The sequence below is a fragment of the Cyprinodon tularosa genome, unplaced genomic scaffold (genome assembly GCF_016077235.1).
Source record: "Cyprinodon tularosa strain WSP-4 unplaced genomic scaffold, ASM1607723v1 ctg1491, whole genome shotgun sequence".
Lineage (NCBI taxonomy): Eukaryota > Metazoa > Chordata > Actinopteri > Cyprinodontiformes > Cyprinodontidae > Cyprinodon > Cyprinodon tularosa.
The window spans coordinates 3976-21238 of NW_024038322.1; the positions used below are offsets into that span (position 1 = coordinate 3976).

The 17263-nt window shown below is 45.7% G+C and overlaps 2 protein-coding genes across 8 annotated transcripts in view; both read right to left on the reverse strand.

The window, feature by feature from the left end:
- Nucleotides 1-1948: 1948 nt before the first annotated feature.
- Nucleotides 1949-5423, reverse strand: LOC119779564 (probable helicase with zinc finger domain). The gene is made up of 3 exons (XM_038279241.1): nucleotides 5397-5423; nucleotides 4924-5023; nucleotides 1949-4295 (listed from the first exon to the last, which is right to left on the reverse strand). Exons 1-3 carry the CDS (start codon nucleotides 5421-5423, stop codon nucleotides 3112-3114), a joined length of 1311 nt encoding a protein of 436 aa, XP_038135169.1. The 3' UTR covers nucleotides 1949-3111.
- exoc6 (exocyst complex component 6) overlaps nucleotides 5017-17263 on the reverse strand; it is a 41231-nt gene continuing 28984 nt past the window's right edge. For 4 of the 7 annotated variants that reach the window (XM_038279238.1, XM_038279239.1, XM_038279236.1 and 1 more), the window contains 5 exons: nucleotides 10476-10617; nucleotides 9438-9511; nucleotides 7232-7344; nucleotides 6893-6904; nucleotides 5017-5611 (listed from right to left, as the gene is read on the reverse strand). In XM_038279238.1, coding sequence (XP_038135166.1) covers nucleotides 5485-5611; nucleotides 6893-6904; nucleotides 7232-7344; nucleotides 9438-9511; nucleotides 10476-10617 — 468 coding nt within the window. In that variant the 3' untranslated portion in view covers nucleotides 5017-5484. The remainder of the gene's footprint in view (nucleotides 5612-6892; nucleotides 6905-7231; nucleotides 7345-9437; nucleotides 9512-10475; nucleotides 10618-17263) is intronic. The other 3 variants (XM_038279240.1, XM_038279237.1, XM_038279235.1) reach the window with 1 other exon arrangement.

The window sequence follows — 17263 nt, forward strand, 5'->3', positions numbered from 1 at the left end:
TGCATGCATGGATGGATGGATGGATACTCTGACTTTTCAACCTACTGTATTTTTTATTTTAAACATTATTTGATGGCCTTTGTGGCAGGGATGGAAATCCATATTTTATGTCACACACAGAGTATACATCTAGATAGATAGATAGATAGATAGATAGATAGATAGATAGATAGATAGATGTTGCAGTATCTATAACAACCCAAACACACAGGATTTCAGAATTAGACATCCCCAGTCATTAATTTCACCAGATCTGAACGCCCTGTTAAAAAACTTCACATGGCGCTAAACTCTCTGCAGGTTCTTGTCTTTGTCGTCCGCTCTATTCAGCTGGCTTTGGAAACACACAGCGAGAAGGTGGGGGCTGGGTGGGGAGGGTTACGGGGGTGAGAAACGCAAAAGTAACGCAATAGTTACTTTTACTAGTAACTAGTTACTTTTATTGTGGAGTAACTCAGTTAGTAACTCAGTTACTTTTTGGGAGAAGTAACTAGTAACTATAACTAATTACTTTTTCAAAGTAACGTGCCCAACACTGGGGATTGGTCAGAGTGAATGGATGAATGCAGGTAAAATGTTTTGTCAGTAATGTGGGTGTAATGAAAAGCAGACGTACTTAGAGCTTGTTATTTTCCCAGGGTTCTGTTGGTCTGTCCACCGGGCCTCACTGGAACCCTGACTGAATACGACTGTATGCAGATGATCATGTGACAGTAGAGGTGAAAGTTTCACAGTGAGCCTCAGAGGCAGCGTGTGTGAAAGTGTGTGTCCCAGCAGGGCGACCTCCGTCCAGCGATAATGGAGCTCTGCTAATGTCTCTCGCTTCATTACATCTGTGGCGACGGGGATCTTCCCATTCAGACACTGATGGAGGGCAAAGTTCATCTGCTGTTTGCCAGTGAGGGAGGGTGGAGAGGCAGAACCAGGCTCCAAGATGGTGTGGAGATAAACGGAGGCCATAGAAAAGATCTAAACTGTTAAAACCAGAACCTTGCAGAGAAAAAAACGTTTTAGAAGTTTTTTTTCAGTTTGAAACTATTTCCCTCTCAGTGTGGGGGCAGGGCTTAGATGACGTGGATTCCTGAACGAAATATTAAAAAACACAGAAACTGAAAAAAAACTTAAGAGTGAAAAAGTTTTAGACATTTTTTTTTTGTTTTAACTTTTTTCAGTCTTGTTTTTTCCAGGTTCAGATTCTTTTATCTACAGAATTATTTTACATATGAATTTTTTTCCAGTTAAAAAAAAAAAAAATCTTTCTGGCCTTAATTTAGCTCCATATTACCCCCCTGGTCAGACTGCATATAGTCGCCATCTGCTGGTGCTGTCTGGGAGTTTGTTCGCTTCTTGTCTTCAGGGTTTTATTAATGCCAGAAAAGCATGGATGCTACAATTAAACTCAATTAAACTAAATATTATCATATTAATATTTAATAAAGATAAAGACAAGAAAATGATAAGAAACTTTTTTTTTTTAATAAACCCATCAAACCTGCGCAGATTTACATCCACCTGAAGTTTCCTCCCGGGGGGGTCAGAGAGGAGGAGACTATGATGACTGCCCTGCATCTTACTGGTTCAACTGGTGGAGACCTGACACCCAGAACAGGAAGCTCTACTGGGACCAGTAGGGAGGAACTGGTGACACGATTAGAAGACATGGTAGCCTTTATTCCATCTTTGAGAAAGAGAATTAGAAACTTTTCTGCACCATCAATCCTTTTCGATGTTCTGTTAGCATTTAGATCACGATACTTCACTGAGGGGGCGGAGTTTAATTTAAGGCTTCTGAGGAACAATAAGAAAAAACCCCACTTTTTTAGGGATTATAATTCAGCTGTGAAACAATTAGAAGAAAAACATCCGCTGTTCATCCTGAGAACATGACTCAGCAAAGATGGCTGATGGGAGTAAAAATAAAGCAGGCAGGAATAAAGAAAACAGGAAGTGGAGAAGTCAGCAGTTTTTATATGAACATCAGTCATCTGGACGTCATCATTCACATCTGCACAGCTGATACACAACAGGAAGTGGAGAACACGTTGACCCCGCCCCCCCAAACACATGCACACACTCTGATCTTGCCATCTGTAGTGAGGACTCCCATTGATCATTTATTTTCTCTTTCTTTACTTTCATAATATAACTGACAAATGATAAAAAATCATTTTTAAAAAACAGCTTTTATTTCAGTCCCTCCTGTATGGAGTGAATTTGAAAAAAACAAATTTATCCAGAAATTAAATATTTAAACGCATTTCTAAATCAAAGGTTTTAAGAGGAAGTTTTTCTGGACCAATCAAAGTGCTGCTAACATCCAGCAGACCAATAGAAATGCATCTCACTCCGCTTATCTCTAACTATTTTAATGCCTCATTATATTTTTTCAATTCATGGATTGCTCACTTTTTGTTTTTAAAAATGTTGCATAAAATATCAGAGGGTTTCTAAAAAAAAACTAAAAGATTAAAACCTTCAACCATCCAATCTAATGGTAAAGAAAAAAACTATAAATGTTTGAGTTTGAGTTTCTGTGCTTAAATGTTTACTTATTCAATAACTTAGGTCCAAAAAGGTTTCTGAAATAAAAAGGTGGTTCATTAATAGATTTAAATTAAAATGTGATAAATTATTGAAAGAATGAATTAAGAGTTTTAATGGCGTCTAACCAATAAATAAACAGAACTGTGCAAAAACGCTGCTATGAAATGTTTAAAGAAGCTCTAGTTCTGATAGTTCTGATGAGGGTCTGGTTCTGATGGTTCTGATGAGGATCTGGTTCTGATGAGGGTCTGGTTCTGACCAGGTGGTGTCTGTAGTGCCTGCCCATGCCGGGACTGTATTTAACCTGTATTGAATGGATGAGGGGCGGCCATGTTGCTTTCGGCGTCACATAGTTTCAATGGTAAATCTGAGGAACGGTCCTCACTCTGATGCCAAAATAGGAGAACACACACACACAGGAATGAACCAGTCCAACTTTCAAAGATCCACAACAAATTATTAATTTTACACAAACAAAGAGACTCCGCCTACTTTCTGTCTGACTAAATGCAGAATTTTGGGTTTTGAATGAATGAGATGCTAGCGTTAGTAGATTTAGCGTTATCGTTAGTTCTGTTCTGATGCTAACGGGTTGGGTTCTGATGCTAGCAGGTTGGGTTCTGATGCTAACGAGTTGGGTTCTGATGTTAGCAGGTTGGGTTCTGATGCTAGCAGGTTGGGTTCTGATGCTAACGAGTTGGGTTCTGATGCCAGCAGGTTGGGTTCTGATGCTAGCAGGTTGGGTTCTGATGCTAACAGGTTGGGATCTGATGCTAGCAGGTTGGGTTCTGATGCTAGCAGGTTGGGTTCTGATGCTAACGAGTCTGGTTCTGATGCTAACAGGTTTGGTACTGATGCTAACGAGTCTGGTTCTGAAGCTAACGGGATTGGTACTGATGCTAACAAGTTGGGTTCTGATGCTAACGAGCTGGGTTCTGATGTTAGCAGGTTGGATTCTGATGCTAACGAGTTGGGGTCTAATGCTAACGAGTTGGGTTCTGAAGTTAGCAGGTTGGATTCTGATGCTAACAGGTTGGGATCTGATGCTAGCAGGTTGGGTTCTGATGCTAGCAGGTTGGGTTCTGATGCTAACGAGTCTGGTTCTGATGCTAACAGGTTTGGTACTGATGCTAACGAGTCTGGTTCTGAAGCTAACGGGATTGGTACTGATGCTAACAAGTTGGGTTCTGATGCTAACGAGCTGGGTTCTGATGTTAGCAGGTTGGATTCTGATGCTAACGAGTTGGGGTCTAATGCTAACGAGTTGGGTTCTGAAGTTAGCAGGTTGGATTCTGATGCTAACAGGTTGGGATCTGATGCTAGCAGGTTGGGTTCTGATGCTAGCAGGTTGGGTTCTGATGCTAACGAGTCTGGTTCTGATGCTAACAGGTTTGGTACTGATGCTAACGAGTCTGGTTCTGAAGCTAACGGGATTGGTACTGATGCTAACAAGTTGGGTTCTGATGCTAACGAGCTGGGTTCTGATGTTAGCAGGTTGGATTCTGATGCTAACGAGTTGGGGTCTAATGCTAACGAGCTGGGTTCTGAAGTTAGCAGGTTGGGTTCTGATGCTAACAGGTTGGGTTCTGATGCTAGCAGGTTGGTTTCTGATGCTAATGGGTTGGGTTCTGATGCTAACGGGTTGGGTTCTGATGCTAACAGGTTTGTTACTGATGCTAACGAGCTGGGTTCTGATGCTAGCGGGTTGCGTTCTGATGCTAACGGGTTGGGTTCTGATGCTAACGGGTTGGGTTCTGATGCTAACAGGTTGGTTCTGATGCTAACAGGTTGGGTTCTGATGCTAACAGGTAGGGTTCTGATGTAGAGTCCTGCACGGGTCGAGTTTTACCAGCCCGCACCCGCCCGAACCCGTTAGGATGACTACCGAACCCGACCCGTCACCCGCGGATATCTTCAATTCAAATCCGAACCCGACCTGTTGATATTTAACCCGCAACCCAACCCGTTAACACATCAAGTAATAGGCTATAGTACGCTGCGCTGCAGAACAGCGCCATTAACACTGCAGCAGACGTGTATGCACCGACTGTGGCCTTTTTGGAGGGAAGCCCACACTGCCGGCAGGGCTTTAAGCTACAAGGGTGACCCCAGTGCCTGATTAATATAACATTTCTGATATCCATAACAACACACACGCATAAAATAAAAATCACCAACTACCCGCCCGCACTAAAAAAATATCCGCCCGACCCCCGACCCGTTTATTTTTATTTATGTATTTTTCACCCGCAAAAGAGCATTTTAGCGGGTGACCCGTCGGGGACCTGAGGGTACCCGACCAGTTGCAGGACTCTATTCTGATGCTAGCGGGTTGGGTTCTGATGCTAGTGGGTTGGGTTCTGATGCTAACGGGTTGGGTTCTGATGCTAACAGGTTGGGTTCTGATGCTAACAGGTTGGGGTACGATGCTAATGGGTTCAGTTCTGGTTTTGACGGGTCGGATCTGACTCTCAAAGATCTATAAAGTATGAATGAGTGAAATGTTGTGGTTCTGTTTCCAGATTAATCTTCTCGGTTCCTCCCAGCAGAGCCACAGAAACAGACCACGACGCTCCTTTTTTAGGTTTGGTTCTGAAAGTTTGGACCTATGATGATGATGTCACTTCCTGTATCAGATCACAGCTTCAATTGATTCACGCCACAAAAAAAATGTAGAAAACATTTAGTCTCTAAAGAGCAGCTAATAAATAGTCCCTGTGCAGTTGATAGTTGGGGTGCGAGCAGAACTTCTCCAGGTTCTGGTTCTGCAGCTGAGCATGCAGGCAGGAAGGGTCTCTAAGCTGTTCATATGTTAGATGCCTGCATAGAGTAGCTCTGTGGCAGATCAGAACCAGTCTTTTTGGGTCGGGCCGATGCATGCGTGTTTCCCTCCTAGCGTGAGGATATTGCACATGAGATGAGGCGTGTTTGCTGCAAGTTTTAGGAGGACATGCCGTTGACCAGACTCCTCAGCTGTTTCACCACCGTCTCTATCAGCTTCTGCTTGTCTCTGTCGTTCTTCCTGAACTGGGAGAAGATGTTATTCTTCTTGTTGGTGTCCTTCATTCTGGAAACAGAAAGAAAGGCTGTCAGGGTTCTGGTCCAGACGGGTCGGACCGGACTCTGAGCAAACACTGCTTCAAACATCAGATGTAGAGATGGTTGCTTCATGGCCGCAGCAGGATGGCGGCTGCCTCCAGAGAATCTAATGGAATCACAGCAATCATTCATCTGTGTTTAACCACGCAGATTATGAAGGTTTTCACCTTTAGATCAGAAGGGGGCAGCAGACTGGAGGTTTATGGAGTTGGTTTTATCTAACACAGTTTTTTTTGCCTACAGTATTAAACTACTGGAAGTTCAATTCTATTCTGTTTATTTCTATAGCGCAAATTCACAACATGTCATCTCAAGTACCTTTATAGATCCAGATAAACCAGATTATCCAGTCAGATTGATTCAAAGTTTTCTAAGAAAAACCAGCTGATTGCATCGACTCATTGACTCACACTAAGCATGCTTGTTGCGACAGTGGAGAGGAAAAACTCCCTTTGAACAGGAAGAAACCTCCAGCAGAACCAGGCTCAGTGTGAGTGGCCATCTGCTGAGGCCGACTGGGGTTCAAGGAGACAGAAGCAGACATAGAAAAAGAAGAATAGATACAAAAGGCAACTGTCAACCAGCTCCACAGGCGGCCTGGCAGACGAGCTCAAAGCCAATTCCCATGTCAGAGGATGAAGAGAGAACATCCAGTTAGTCACAGTCAGAGAAACAGGACTACACTGAAAAACAATCAGCTGGTTTTCTGTAGACAGAAAACTTTGAACCAATCAGACTGGATGGTCTGGTTGATCTGGATCTATAAAGTGACCTGACATGATTTGAATTGGCGCTATAGAAATAAACTGAATTGAAGAGTGCAATTCACAAAACTCAATCTGAAAAAGAGAAATTTGAAAAATATAAAAAAAAACTATTAAAATAATAAAAACTACATTTGGGGGGAAAAATTAATTAAAAATAGGAAATATAAAAAATAAATCTGAGACAATAAATTTTAACGAACGAAATCTGAGAAAACATCAAAGCTAATCCCAATTTATTTTCTGAAAGTTTCCTTTCTAGATCGTTTTTTTTTTCTTCAAATTTGAATCTAAAAATGTTTTTACAATAATAACGGAAGGATATTCCCTCCATAATTCTCCAGTCTGGTTTCTGGCGCTGCGAAACATTAACATGATTTCCATGTAAATGAAACCTGCTGGGCGCCGTGATGAACGGCACCATGGAGGAAGAAGAAATCTGACAGTGATGGTGAACCTGAGCATGCAGCTAAACTGTGACCTACCCTCGGTAGACTCTGAGCAGCAGCAGCAGCAGCAGCAGCAGGGAAACAGAAGAAGAAAAAAAGCTTTAGAGGAACAGAAGAGCAGCTTGGAAACCCTGAGAGGCAGAAGTCCCCAGAACCCAGAGCTCACACTGCGACTCTCCCACCTCAGGTCCACTTAGTTTAAACAGCGTCTCCTTCCCTCTGATGTCTTCCCTCAAACAGAGCAGCTCTGTAGAAGTTCAGCTTCAGGTTGGATTCCATCAGAACCCATCCTAAAAGGCTTCTTCATTTCTGGTGGAAACCAACCTGCTGAGCCTGTACCCCACCCAGCAGTCCTTCCTGCGTCTGCCCACTTACTTTTCTAGCAGAGCCAGAGCGGTAGCTGGGTTCACTCTCAGGTACTTGGAGTTCGGCTGCCCATAGTCGGCCAGGTAGGTGGACCAATCCCAAACCATGAACAGGTCTAGGACCTGCAGAACAGGAGAACCCGTGAGCATTCAGCCACCCGTTAAACTCTGGCACATATATTTGTTCGTTCCGTGGACCAAAGCACCACTCCCACAGCCTGCCACTCTGGGTCCCTGAGCAAGACCCTTTACCCCGCACAATGGCAGCCCACTGCTCCGAAGGAGATGGGTTAAATGCAGAAGTAAATTTCTCCAATGTGAGATCTATTAGGTTCAATAATTATTATTATTATAAGCACAGCTTACTTGCTGGCAGCAATAGTGGAACAAAATTCGCTCTATTATTGAAGTTTTTTTCTTGCCTCCTGCTGTGCCCCCCCCCCCCCCCCCCCCCCCCCCCCCATCCAGCTTCCGGTACGCTGCTGTGTTTACCAACAGAATCTGGTCCATATAGACTACCGTTCAAAATTTTGGGTTCACCCAAACAATTTTGTGTTTTCCTGAAAAGCCACACTTATTCACCACCATACATTGTGAAATGAATAGGAAATAGATTTGTATTTGAAATAAGATTTATTTTACATCAAACTTTGCTTTCATCAAAGAATCCTCCATTTGCAGCAATTATTGCAGACCTTTGGCATTCTAGCTGTTAATTTGTTGAGGTAATCTGGAGAAATTGCACCCCACGCTTCCAGAAGCAGCTCCCACAAGTTGGATTGGTTGGATGGGCACTTCTTGCGTACCATACGGTCAAGCTGCTCCCACAACAGCTCCATGGGGTTCAGATCTGGTGACTGCGCTGGCCACTCCATTACCGATAGAATACCAGCTGCCTGCTTCTGCTCTAATTAGTTCTTGCACAATTTGGAGGTGTGTTTAGGGTCATTGTCCTGTTGTAGGATGAAATTGGCTCCAACCAAGCGCTGTCCACTGGGTATGGCATGGCATTGCAAAATGGAGTGATAGCTTTCCTTATTCAGAATCCCTTTCACCCTGTACAAATCTCCCACCTTACCAGCACCAAAGCAACCCCAGACCATCACATTACCTCCACCGTGCTTAACAGATGGCGTCAGGCATTCTTCCAGCATCTTTTCATTTCTTCTGCGTCTCACAAACGTTCTTCTTTGTGATCCAAACACCTCAAACTTGGATTCATCCATCCACAACACTTTGTTCCAGTCTCCAATGTCTGTGTTCTTTTGCCCATCTTTATCTTTTTCTTTTATTGGCCAGTCTCAGATGTGGCTTTTTCTTTGCCACTCTGTCCTGAAGCCCAGAATCCCGCAGCCGCCTCTTCACTGTAGATGTTGACACTGGTGTTTTGCAGGTACTATTTAATGAAGATGCCAGTTGGGGACCTGTGAGGCGTCTGTTTCTCAAACTAGAGACTCTAATGTACTTATCTTTTTGCTCAGTTGTGCAACGTTGCCTCCCACTTCTTTTTCTACTCTGGTTAGAGCCTGTTTGTGCTGTCCTCTGAAGGGAGTAGTACACACTGTTGTAGGAAATCTTCAATTTCTTAGCAATTTCTCGCATAGAATAGCCTTCAGTTCTAAGAACAAGAATAGACTGTCGAGTTTCAGATGAAAGTTCTCTTTTTCTGGCCATTTTGAGCGTTTAATTGACCCCACAAATGTGATGCTGCAGAAACTCAATCTGCTCAAAGGAAGCTCAGTTTTGTAGCTTCTGTAACGAGCTAAACTGTTTTCAGATGTGTGAACATGATTGCACAAGGGTTTTCTAATCATCAATTAGCCTTCTGAGCCAATGAGCAAACACATTAGAACACTGGAGTGATAGTTGCTGGAAATGGGCCTCTATACACCTATGTAGATATTGCACCAAAAACCAGACATTTGCAGCTAGAATAGTCATTTACCACATTACCAATGTTTAGAGTGTATTTCTTTAAAGTTAATACTAGTTTAAAGTTATCATCATTTAAAAGTACAGTGCTTTTCCTTCAAAAATAAGGACATTTCAATGTGACCCCAAACTTTTGAACGGTAGTGTAGATGCAGAGATTATTACTTTTAGGAAAAGCCACTAAAACCTTCTTCAAACCGAAGCATAGCGGTTGTTGTCAGCCTCCATGTTTCCTCCTGCTTCCACAGTAACTGATAAGGATTGTTGGAAGGCGATTGGTTTACCTGTCGTAAGTCGATGAAGGCCAGCTGGAGCGTGTCGCCCTGGAAGCCTGGTACAGGTTCTGAGCTGGCAAACACTGAGAACAACCAGAGACACAGCCTGACGTTAGAAATATCCAGGTTAAACAGCAAATAACCGTCCTGAAACATGGAAACCGCTAAAAACGAGACTGATAAATACCTGTTGCCATGGAAACACAGGGCTTCTACACTTCTATGGCCATTTTTTTGAGAACAGAGGCCTTTAAATAAAATGTCTAAATGTTTTTACTGAATGTTGACAGTTTCTGAATGGTGGAAAAATCAGAGCATCCTTCCTCATCACCTCATCAGTTTCACACATAAATGCTCCTAAAATCGAACATATTGCTGTTTTATATATAAATAACATCCATCATTTATTGTTTTAATGTCATAACGCTTCAACAAAACTGAAATATACCATAAATATATATATCATACACAAATAATATGTCATATATATTTTTTCCCAATATAACAGGAGTATAAATAAACTTAAAATCTATGAAGTGAATTTTGCTACGTCATTAAGCAATCCAAAAATGATATTTTGTTTTTCTTTCAATCAAAAAAAGGTTTGAGTTTTTTTCTCAGATTTAATTTTTCAAGTTTTTAAAAATTTTCTTATACAGATTGCATATCTTCAAATTGTATGTTTTCAATTCTTCTTGTTTTCATAGTCTAATTTTTCAGTTTTATAAATTTCATTCTTTCCAAACTGTGTTTTCCAGATCATATTCCCTTCACTTCCAGCCAAATCCTAACGCCCCAGCAATAAAAATATTATTTCCAGCAGACCAATAGAAATGCGTCTTTCCTCCCGCCCTCCAAAGGGAAGGAAATGTAATCTGTTCAAAACCTGGGAAAACAGCAAAGTTATTCTGGATTGCTTTTTTTATGTTCTTTGCTTGCAACAATAACAGGACAAAAGTCCCCCCATAAAAAAGTGTAAAAAGGTGAAATTGATTTGATGTGGATTGAATGTGTGCTGTCTTTTAGAGTGCGAATGTTCCTGCTCACGTTCACACTGCATGACATCCAGGTTGAACTGCTGAATGGCTCCCATGCTGATCTGCTTGAGCTCTGAGTCGAGGAGCATCTGCATTAACGACGTGGACAGATGCTTACAGGCCGACATGCACGCCGTCTGCGCCACTTTCCCCTGCAGAGGCACCGATTGGGGATGGAGCGGTAATAACGTAGAGCAGGAAGCAATCAGGTCAGAAAGACAGAAGAAAAGATAAAATCGGGACGAGGATGAAAGGAGAGGAAGAGGGAAACCAAAGGGTAGAAAAAGGTCAGTTTCAACAAGGTGGGAGAAGGTGGACAGAAGACAAACAGGTAAAAAACGGTCAATATAGAGACAGGAGAATCTTCTGGATCAACAGGACTATGAATGGAGTGAAGAACGCAGACCCAACAGCTACAATAAGAACAGAACCTGCTCCAGGAGGCCATGGACCCACAGAGGCAGGAACTTCTGGGTCGGAAAGAGAAGTTCAGAAATATTGGCTTTTAAACCGTTTTGATTGGCTTTGAATTGCTTGATTAAACGTCCGTTTGTTTTTCCTCTCCTGTTCTTCCATAGTTATTAAGCTAGTAACTGGTCAGGAAGTTGTTTTTATTTTTCTGTAAGTTCTGAGCTTTGACTCCATCACTGATTGCTCTGACCTCTGACCCCTGCATCACTTTATAGAGCAGGGACTATATAATGAACTATATAGTGAACTGACAGGTGATCACTGCTTTTCAGGCACCATCTGTGTTCTCTCTCAACCCAACAACAAATCCCATGATACTTGCAGCTTGCAAAGCATTCTGGGATATATGTGCTCATCTAGTGACCATGGATGATCACTACTTTTCAAGGTGCATTGTGGGAAATTTTTAGTCAACTACTTTTTCATCGACTAGATGTTTATACACTCATAGAAAAGTGCAACTCCTATAGTGCTCTATAGAGGGGTTAGGGATTAATGGTTAGAGTTTAGAAATTAGGGTTTATGGATTAGAGTTAGAATTTAGGTGGCCGTTCTGACAGCCTGGAAACTGTTTAAACTGGTCTAATATTTTCTGTACTGTGTAATACTACAGGTCTGTGGTTTTCTATTACTGCTGCAGACAGTATTAATTTAGTGTAAATATGTTTTCTGCCAATCAGAGCAACTGATCTGGTTATTGGAGTTTGATTGCGTTTCTAAGTTAGTGATGAAAACGTTTCGGCTGCTCAGGGATGAGTGAAACTCCTCTGATGTGTGTTTATGTGCCTTTTGCTTTGACAAATGTTGGCTTATATTAATAACATGCAATAATGTAGGTTTCTACATCAGATTTAACAGCCAATTACTAAACAATGGTTTTATTGAAATATTTCAATGTGTATTTAGCTGGAAATGAATATTTAATGTCAGCATCCACCCAGAAGTTCCTGATCATGCATTAGCCCTGGTAGCCTGCTCCAGATCCCAGCCGGCTGCAGAGGGAGACATCAGTAATTCACAGGCTGGTATTTCCCAGGAATGTTTAGCTTTGATCGGTTCTGGTTCCCATCACTGATCTGATCCATGCAGGCTTAAAGTAAACATCAAACCAAACAGACAAAAGCATGCAGCCAGAAATGGAGGCAAACTAAACCGTCATCAGGTAGGAATTATTTTAAAGCCACAACAGCGTTACTGATATCCTTCCTTCTATTTTATAAAAGAGTTGTTGCCAAAGTCCAGCAGACCAATAGAAATGCATCTTCACTTGAAGAAATTTTTAAAACTTTTCTTGATTCAGAAGTTTTTCTTTTTTTTCTTTTTTTTCATTTTTAACTTTACAAAACGTGCTTTGCTTGAAACAATAATGGAGCAGAATTCACTCCATACAGCTGGAACTGTGCAGTTATTCTTTGAACAGGATTGGCTAATTTTAGGAGCACTTAGGAGAGAAAAGATGCCTGGAAAGGTCTAAAAACCTGTCATGGCCGACAGACAAACGGAAGACGACTGGAGGGAAGCCTGGTTTTAAATCTGCATCGGACTGTGAGGCTGGAGGACAATAAAAACCTAAACTCTTTATCTGATCCAATGTTTAGAGTGAGGCTCACACAGGGTAGAAGAGTGACCTCATCTACCCATCAGCCAATAGGAAGGCTTGTTTCTTATTGCGGTTACATCTGCATTTATTAATTTCTAGTTTAATCGTGTTTATCAAAAAAAGAAATCATTTCAATGATGCTTCCAGAAGCTGAGTGCTAACAGCTGACGATCCAAGGCTCTCTGTAAAACGAAAGTTACGTATGTAACTACGGTTCTATGAATCCCGGATGACCGCCAGAGGGCGGTGCTGAAAGCACAATGTTCCCTTCGGGCATGCGCAGTTCGAGTAATTTTACCAACAGAGTCACACCTGTGACACCGGATGACCACTCAGAAGCTATATAGCCTGGTGTCATCCTTTGCTCTGCTCCTACAGAATCTTCTCGCAAAAGCAAGGATTCTGAGTGACAGAGAAGCTCTGGCGGTCATCCGGGATTCATAGAACCGTAGTTACATACGTAACTTTCGTTCTATTTCATCCCTACTGACCGCCAGAGGGCGGTGCTGAAAACACTGAATGACTAATGCCAACGATGTCACAAGGAATCCTGAGCACATACCTCACAGAGGAGGCCCAGCAGAACCTTGTAAAAGGACCTGACCCAGGGGATGAGGGGCAGCCACATTGACACTGTAGAACCTGGTGAAGGTGGTTGGGGAAGCCCATGAAGCAGCAGCACATATAGCTTCCAGCGGAACCCCTCTCAAAGCAGCCCAGGAAGCGGTGACGCTCCTGGTGGAATGTGCTCTCACACCGACTGGCAGGGAGCAGTGACCTGCAGCGTAGGCGTGGCAGATGACACTCACAATCCAATGGGACAGACGCGGTTTAGAAAGAGGACAGCCTAAACTTGGACCCCCATAGCATAGGAAAAGCTGGTCCGAGCGTCTCAGATTGGCGGTGGCTGCAATGTATGCCTCCAACGCTCTTACTGGGCACAACAACTATGACTCATTCTCAGTTGTACCAGATTGAGGCTGAAACCGAGCCAGCCGCAATGGCTGGTTACGGTGAAAAGGAGACAACACCTTAGGCACAAACGCAGTATTAGGCCACAGGTTAACACCAGAGCCATCTGGATTCCACCTGATACACCTAGGGCTGACAGAAAGAGCATCTAGCTCGCTGACCCTCTTAGCTGAGACGATAGCCATCAGGAAAGCAGTCTTGCAGGAAAGCCACTTGAGTTCTGCTTGTGCCAAAGGCTCGAATGGAGGGTGGCACAGAGCCGTGAGAACCAACGGCAGATCCCAATCTGGGGCTCGTGGGGCTGGCTGCTGGCACAACCTACGAGCACCACGCAGAAAAAGTGAAACCAGTTCATGGCACCCCACTGTACGGTTGTCAACAGTTCGGTGAAGACATGAAATTGCTGCAACATACACTTTAAGGGTCGAAGGAGAGCGGCCCTTATCAAGGAGAGACTGGAGGAACTCCAAAATAGTGGGCACCGAGCAGGAAACTGGGTTCTCATTGTGGGCAGAGCACCACTGAGAAAAGAGGCGCCATCTGTTAGCATACTGCAGCCGAGTGGAGGAAGCCCTAGCACTCAATACGGTGTGTCTCACGGTGTCTGAACACCCAGTCAGCCTCCCAGGGGCCATGCCCACAGCTGGAGACGTTGAGGGTTGGGGTGCCATATCTGTCCCCCCAACTGAGACAGCAGATCCCTCCTTGCTGGACGACGCCATGGAGTACCGTGACACAGACTCCAAAGCAGCGGGAACCACGGCCGCGCTGGCCAGAACGGAGCTACCAGCAACACTCTGTGGCCCTGCTCGAGAACCCTCCGTAGAGTCGGCCAAATCAGTGAGAGGGGTGGAAAGGCATACAGGAGAACCTGCGGCCATGGATGAGCCAGTGCATCCTGGCCCAGTGTGCCCGCCATCCCGGTTAGGGAATACCATAGGGGGCAATGGGTCGACTCCTCTGTGGCGAACAGATCTACCTCTGCCTGCCCAAAGAGGTTCCAGATTATGCGCACTACGTCACGGTGAAGAGACCACTCTCCCGGAGCAGGTGCCTGGCGGGATAGAGAGTCCGCAACCTGGTTCTGCCGTCCTGGCAGATACGCTGCGCGCAGGGTACACAGACGGGGAAACGCCCATTCCAGGAGATCCCTCGACACCTTCAAGAGACGTGCTGACCTGGTGCCACCTTGGTGGTTTATATGATAAACAACAGAGGTGTTGTCTGTCCGAATCAGCACGTGCCTTCCCTCTAGGTGGGGCAGAAGGCACCTGAGGGCCATGTGCACAGCCCGCAGCTCCAGCACATTTATGTGTTCGGTGCGCTCCCTTGGGTCCCAGAGACCCCGAACAGCTCTGTGTTGCCACACGGCACCCCAGCCCATGAGGCTGGCATCCGTGGTGACCACCTCCCTTCGACACACTACTAGCCCCATTGGAACACCACTGGACAAAAGGGTCCCGTCTCGCCAAGGAGCTAGGGCATGGAGGCAGCTCCTGGTCACCATTAGCCTGCGATGCCTGTGCAGCCTGGCGTCTAGGCGAAAGCTGTTGAGCCATCGCTGCAAAGGACGCAGAAGGAGCAGCCCTAAGGGCACGACACGAGTGACTGATGTCAGTTTGCCCAGCATTCGCAGGAGGATGATGTAGGGAAACTCCCTGCCCAGTCTGAATCGACGGACAAGCTGGAGTATGTCGTCCACCCTGTGAACAGATGGACGGGCCATCATGGTAGCAGAGTCCAGATGCATCCCAAGAAAGGTGGTTGTCTGAGATGGAACAAGACAACTCTTTGCCAAGTTGACTTTGAGGCCTAACAGTGACACATGAAGTAGAAGCTGGGACGTATCCCGAGAGGCAGCTACCTGAGAGGGAGCACAAAGAAGCCAATCGTCCAGGTATGGCAGAATCCTGACTCCGGAGGCCTGTAGAGGAGAGAGGGCTGCTTTCACGCATCGAGTAAACACCCTCGGGGAAAGGGAGAGCCCGAATGGGAGCACCCGGAATTGCCAATGGCGCCCCCGATAGGCAAACCTGAGAAAACGGCGATGTTCTGCCGCAATAGGCACGTGAAAGTAGGCGTCTGTCAGATCTACTGATGTAAACCAATCTCCCGCCACAATGGTCTGAAGGACCTCTGTTATGGTGAGCATGTGGAAGGGAAGGACCTTCAGGTACCGATTCAGTCCCCTTAGATCTAAAATGGGGCGAAAACCGCCGGTCTTCTTGGCCACAAGGAAGTATGTGGAGTAGTAGCCTCTGGGTTGCCGCAGAGGATCTACAGACTCGATTGCCCCCTTGCCCAGGAGGGCGGAAAGCTCCTGGTCTAGTGCCTGAGATTTCACCGGGTCTGTGATGACAGTCATCTTGACCCGGTGTGAGAGGGGGGGCCGCCGTCGGAACTGGAGCCTGTAGCCATTGGTTAAGGTGGCAACCACCCATGGATCTACGGCATGAGCAGCCCAGAAATTCAGCTGCTGATGGGAAAAATGTCCGACGGCTGGCCCGGTGGCATCATCTTCTATCCCCACGGCCCCTGGGGGCTCTGGGGGGAGGGCGTCCAGGATTTGAGGCCCGGGTCTGTCTAACAGGGCGGCAGACTGGCTCACAAAAGTCCCTCCTCGGTCTCTGCCGCACATCATGGGGATAGGAACCAACAGGTCTGCCACCAGTCTGAGGTCGTGGCTGAACGCTGGGGGTAGTGGCAGGGCGGCCCGAACGCTGGGGAAAGGCAGGTATGCTCCTGCGAAGGCCGGAAAGCTGCTGGCTAGTCTGACGTGCCTGAGCAGTCCGTTCCAGCGCCTCCAAGGCAGCTGATCCAAACAGCTCCCCTGGTACAACCGGGACACCCCTGAGGGTCCTACGGCATGCTTCAGTCAGAGGAGATTGTGCCAACCAGACCTGTCTACGAGCTTGGACAAGGAAAGACATGACCCGTCCAAGCTCTCCTGTCATCAGCGTGAAGGCCTGCAGCGCTGCGTCACTATAACCAACCGCCGCACTTGCACCACCAGTGTCCTGAACAGATGCAGACAGGGCAAACATGAGGTGCGCCAGGGAATTGCCAAGGCGGCCAGCACGCGCTCCTGCATTGTACGCCTTACAGAGGAGGTCATCTGTAACCCGACATTGAGTCCGCGGGCACCGGACATCAGGACGCAGGGCTTCATCTGGTGACACAATCAGTGAAGCAACAGCTGGTTCAATTGCTGGCATACGGTCCAGGCCGGCCTTCACCGACTCATGCATGGCAGCTAATACACGACCATCCGATGAGAGACGCGATAGCGCTCTCGGTTCCCGCCAACAGGCGTGTAACTCCTTCAAGTACTCCTCTGATGGAGGTACAGAAAAAGGAGTAGGAGCCCTTCCACGTCTGAAAAAGGCACTGCCGGAGGTGGATGCCTCTCCTTGTGGGAGTTCCAGCTGCAGCTGCTTCAGGGCCATAGACATGACCTCCCGCATGGAACCGTCACTGGCCTCTCCAACCGCACTCTGAGATGAAAATGAACCAGCCTCAGAGGCTTGAGAGGACCCTGCCTCCTCCTCATCTCTAAAATGAGAAGCGGAAGCAGCCAGAGAGATAACGTCATCCTCTACAACCAGCTCGGGCATTGGTGGGGAAGAGAGCCCAACCACTGGGAGCGAGGGATCAGATTGCCGTGTCTGCAACAAGGACTTCATCTCTGCCAGCTCTGCTGACAACTGCTCCACCCTTGTGGACAGGCCCTGGTCAGGTTTGGCCCGCTTCCTCCG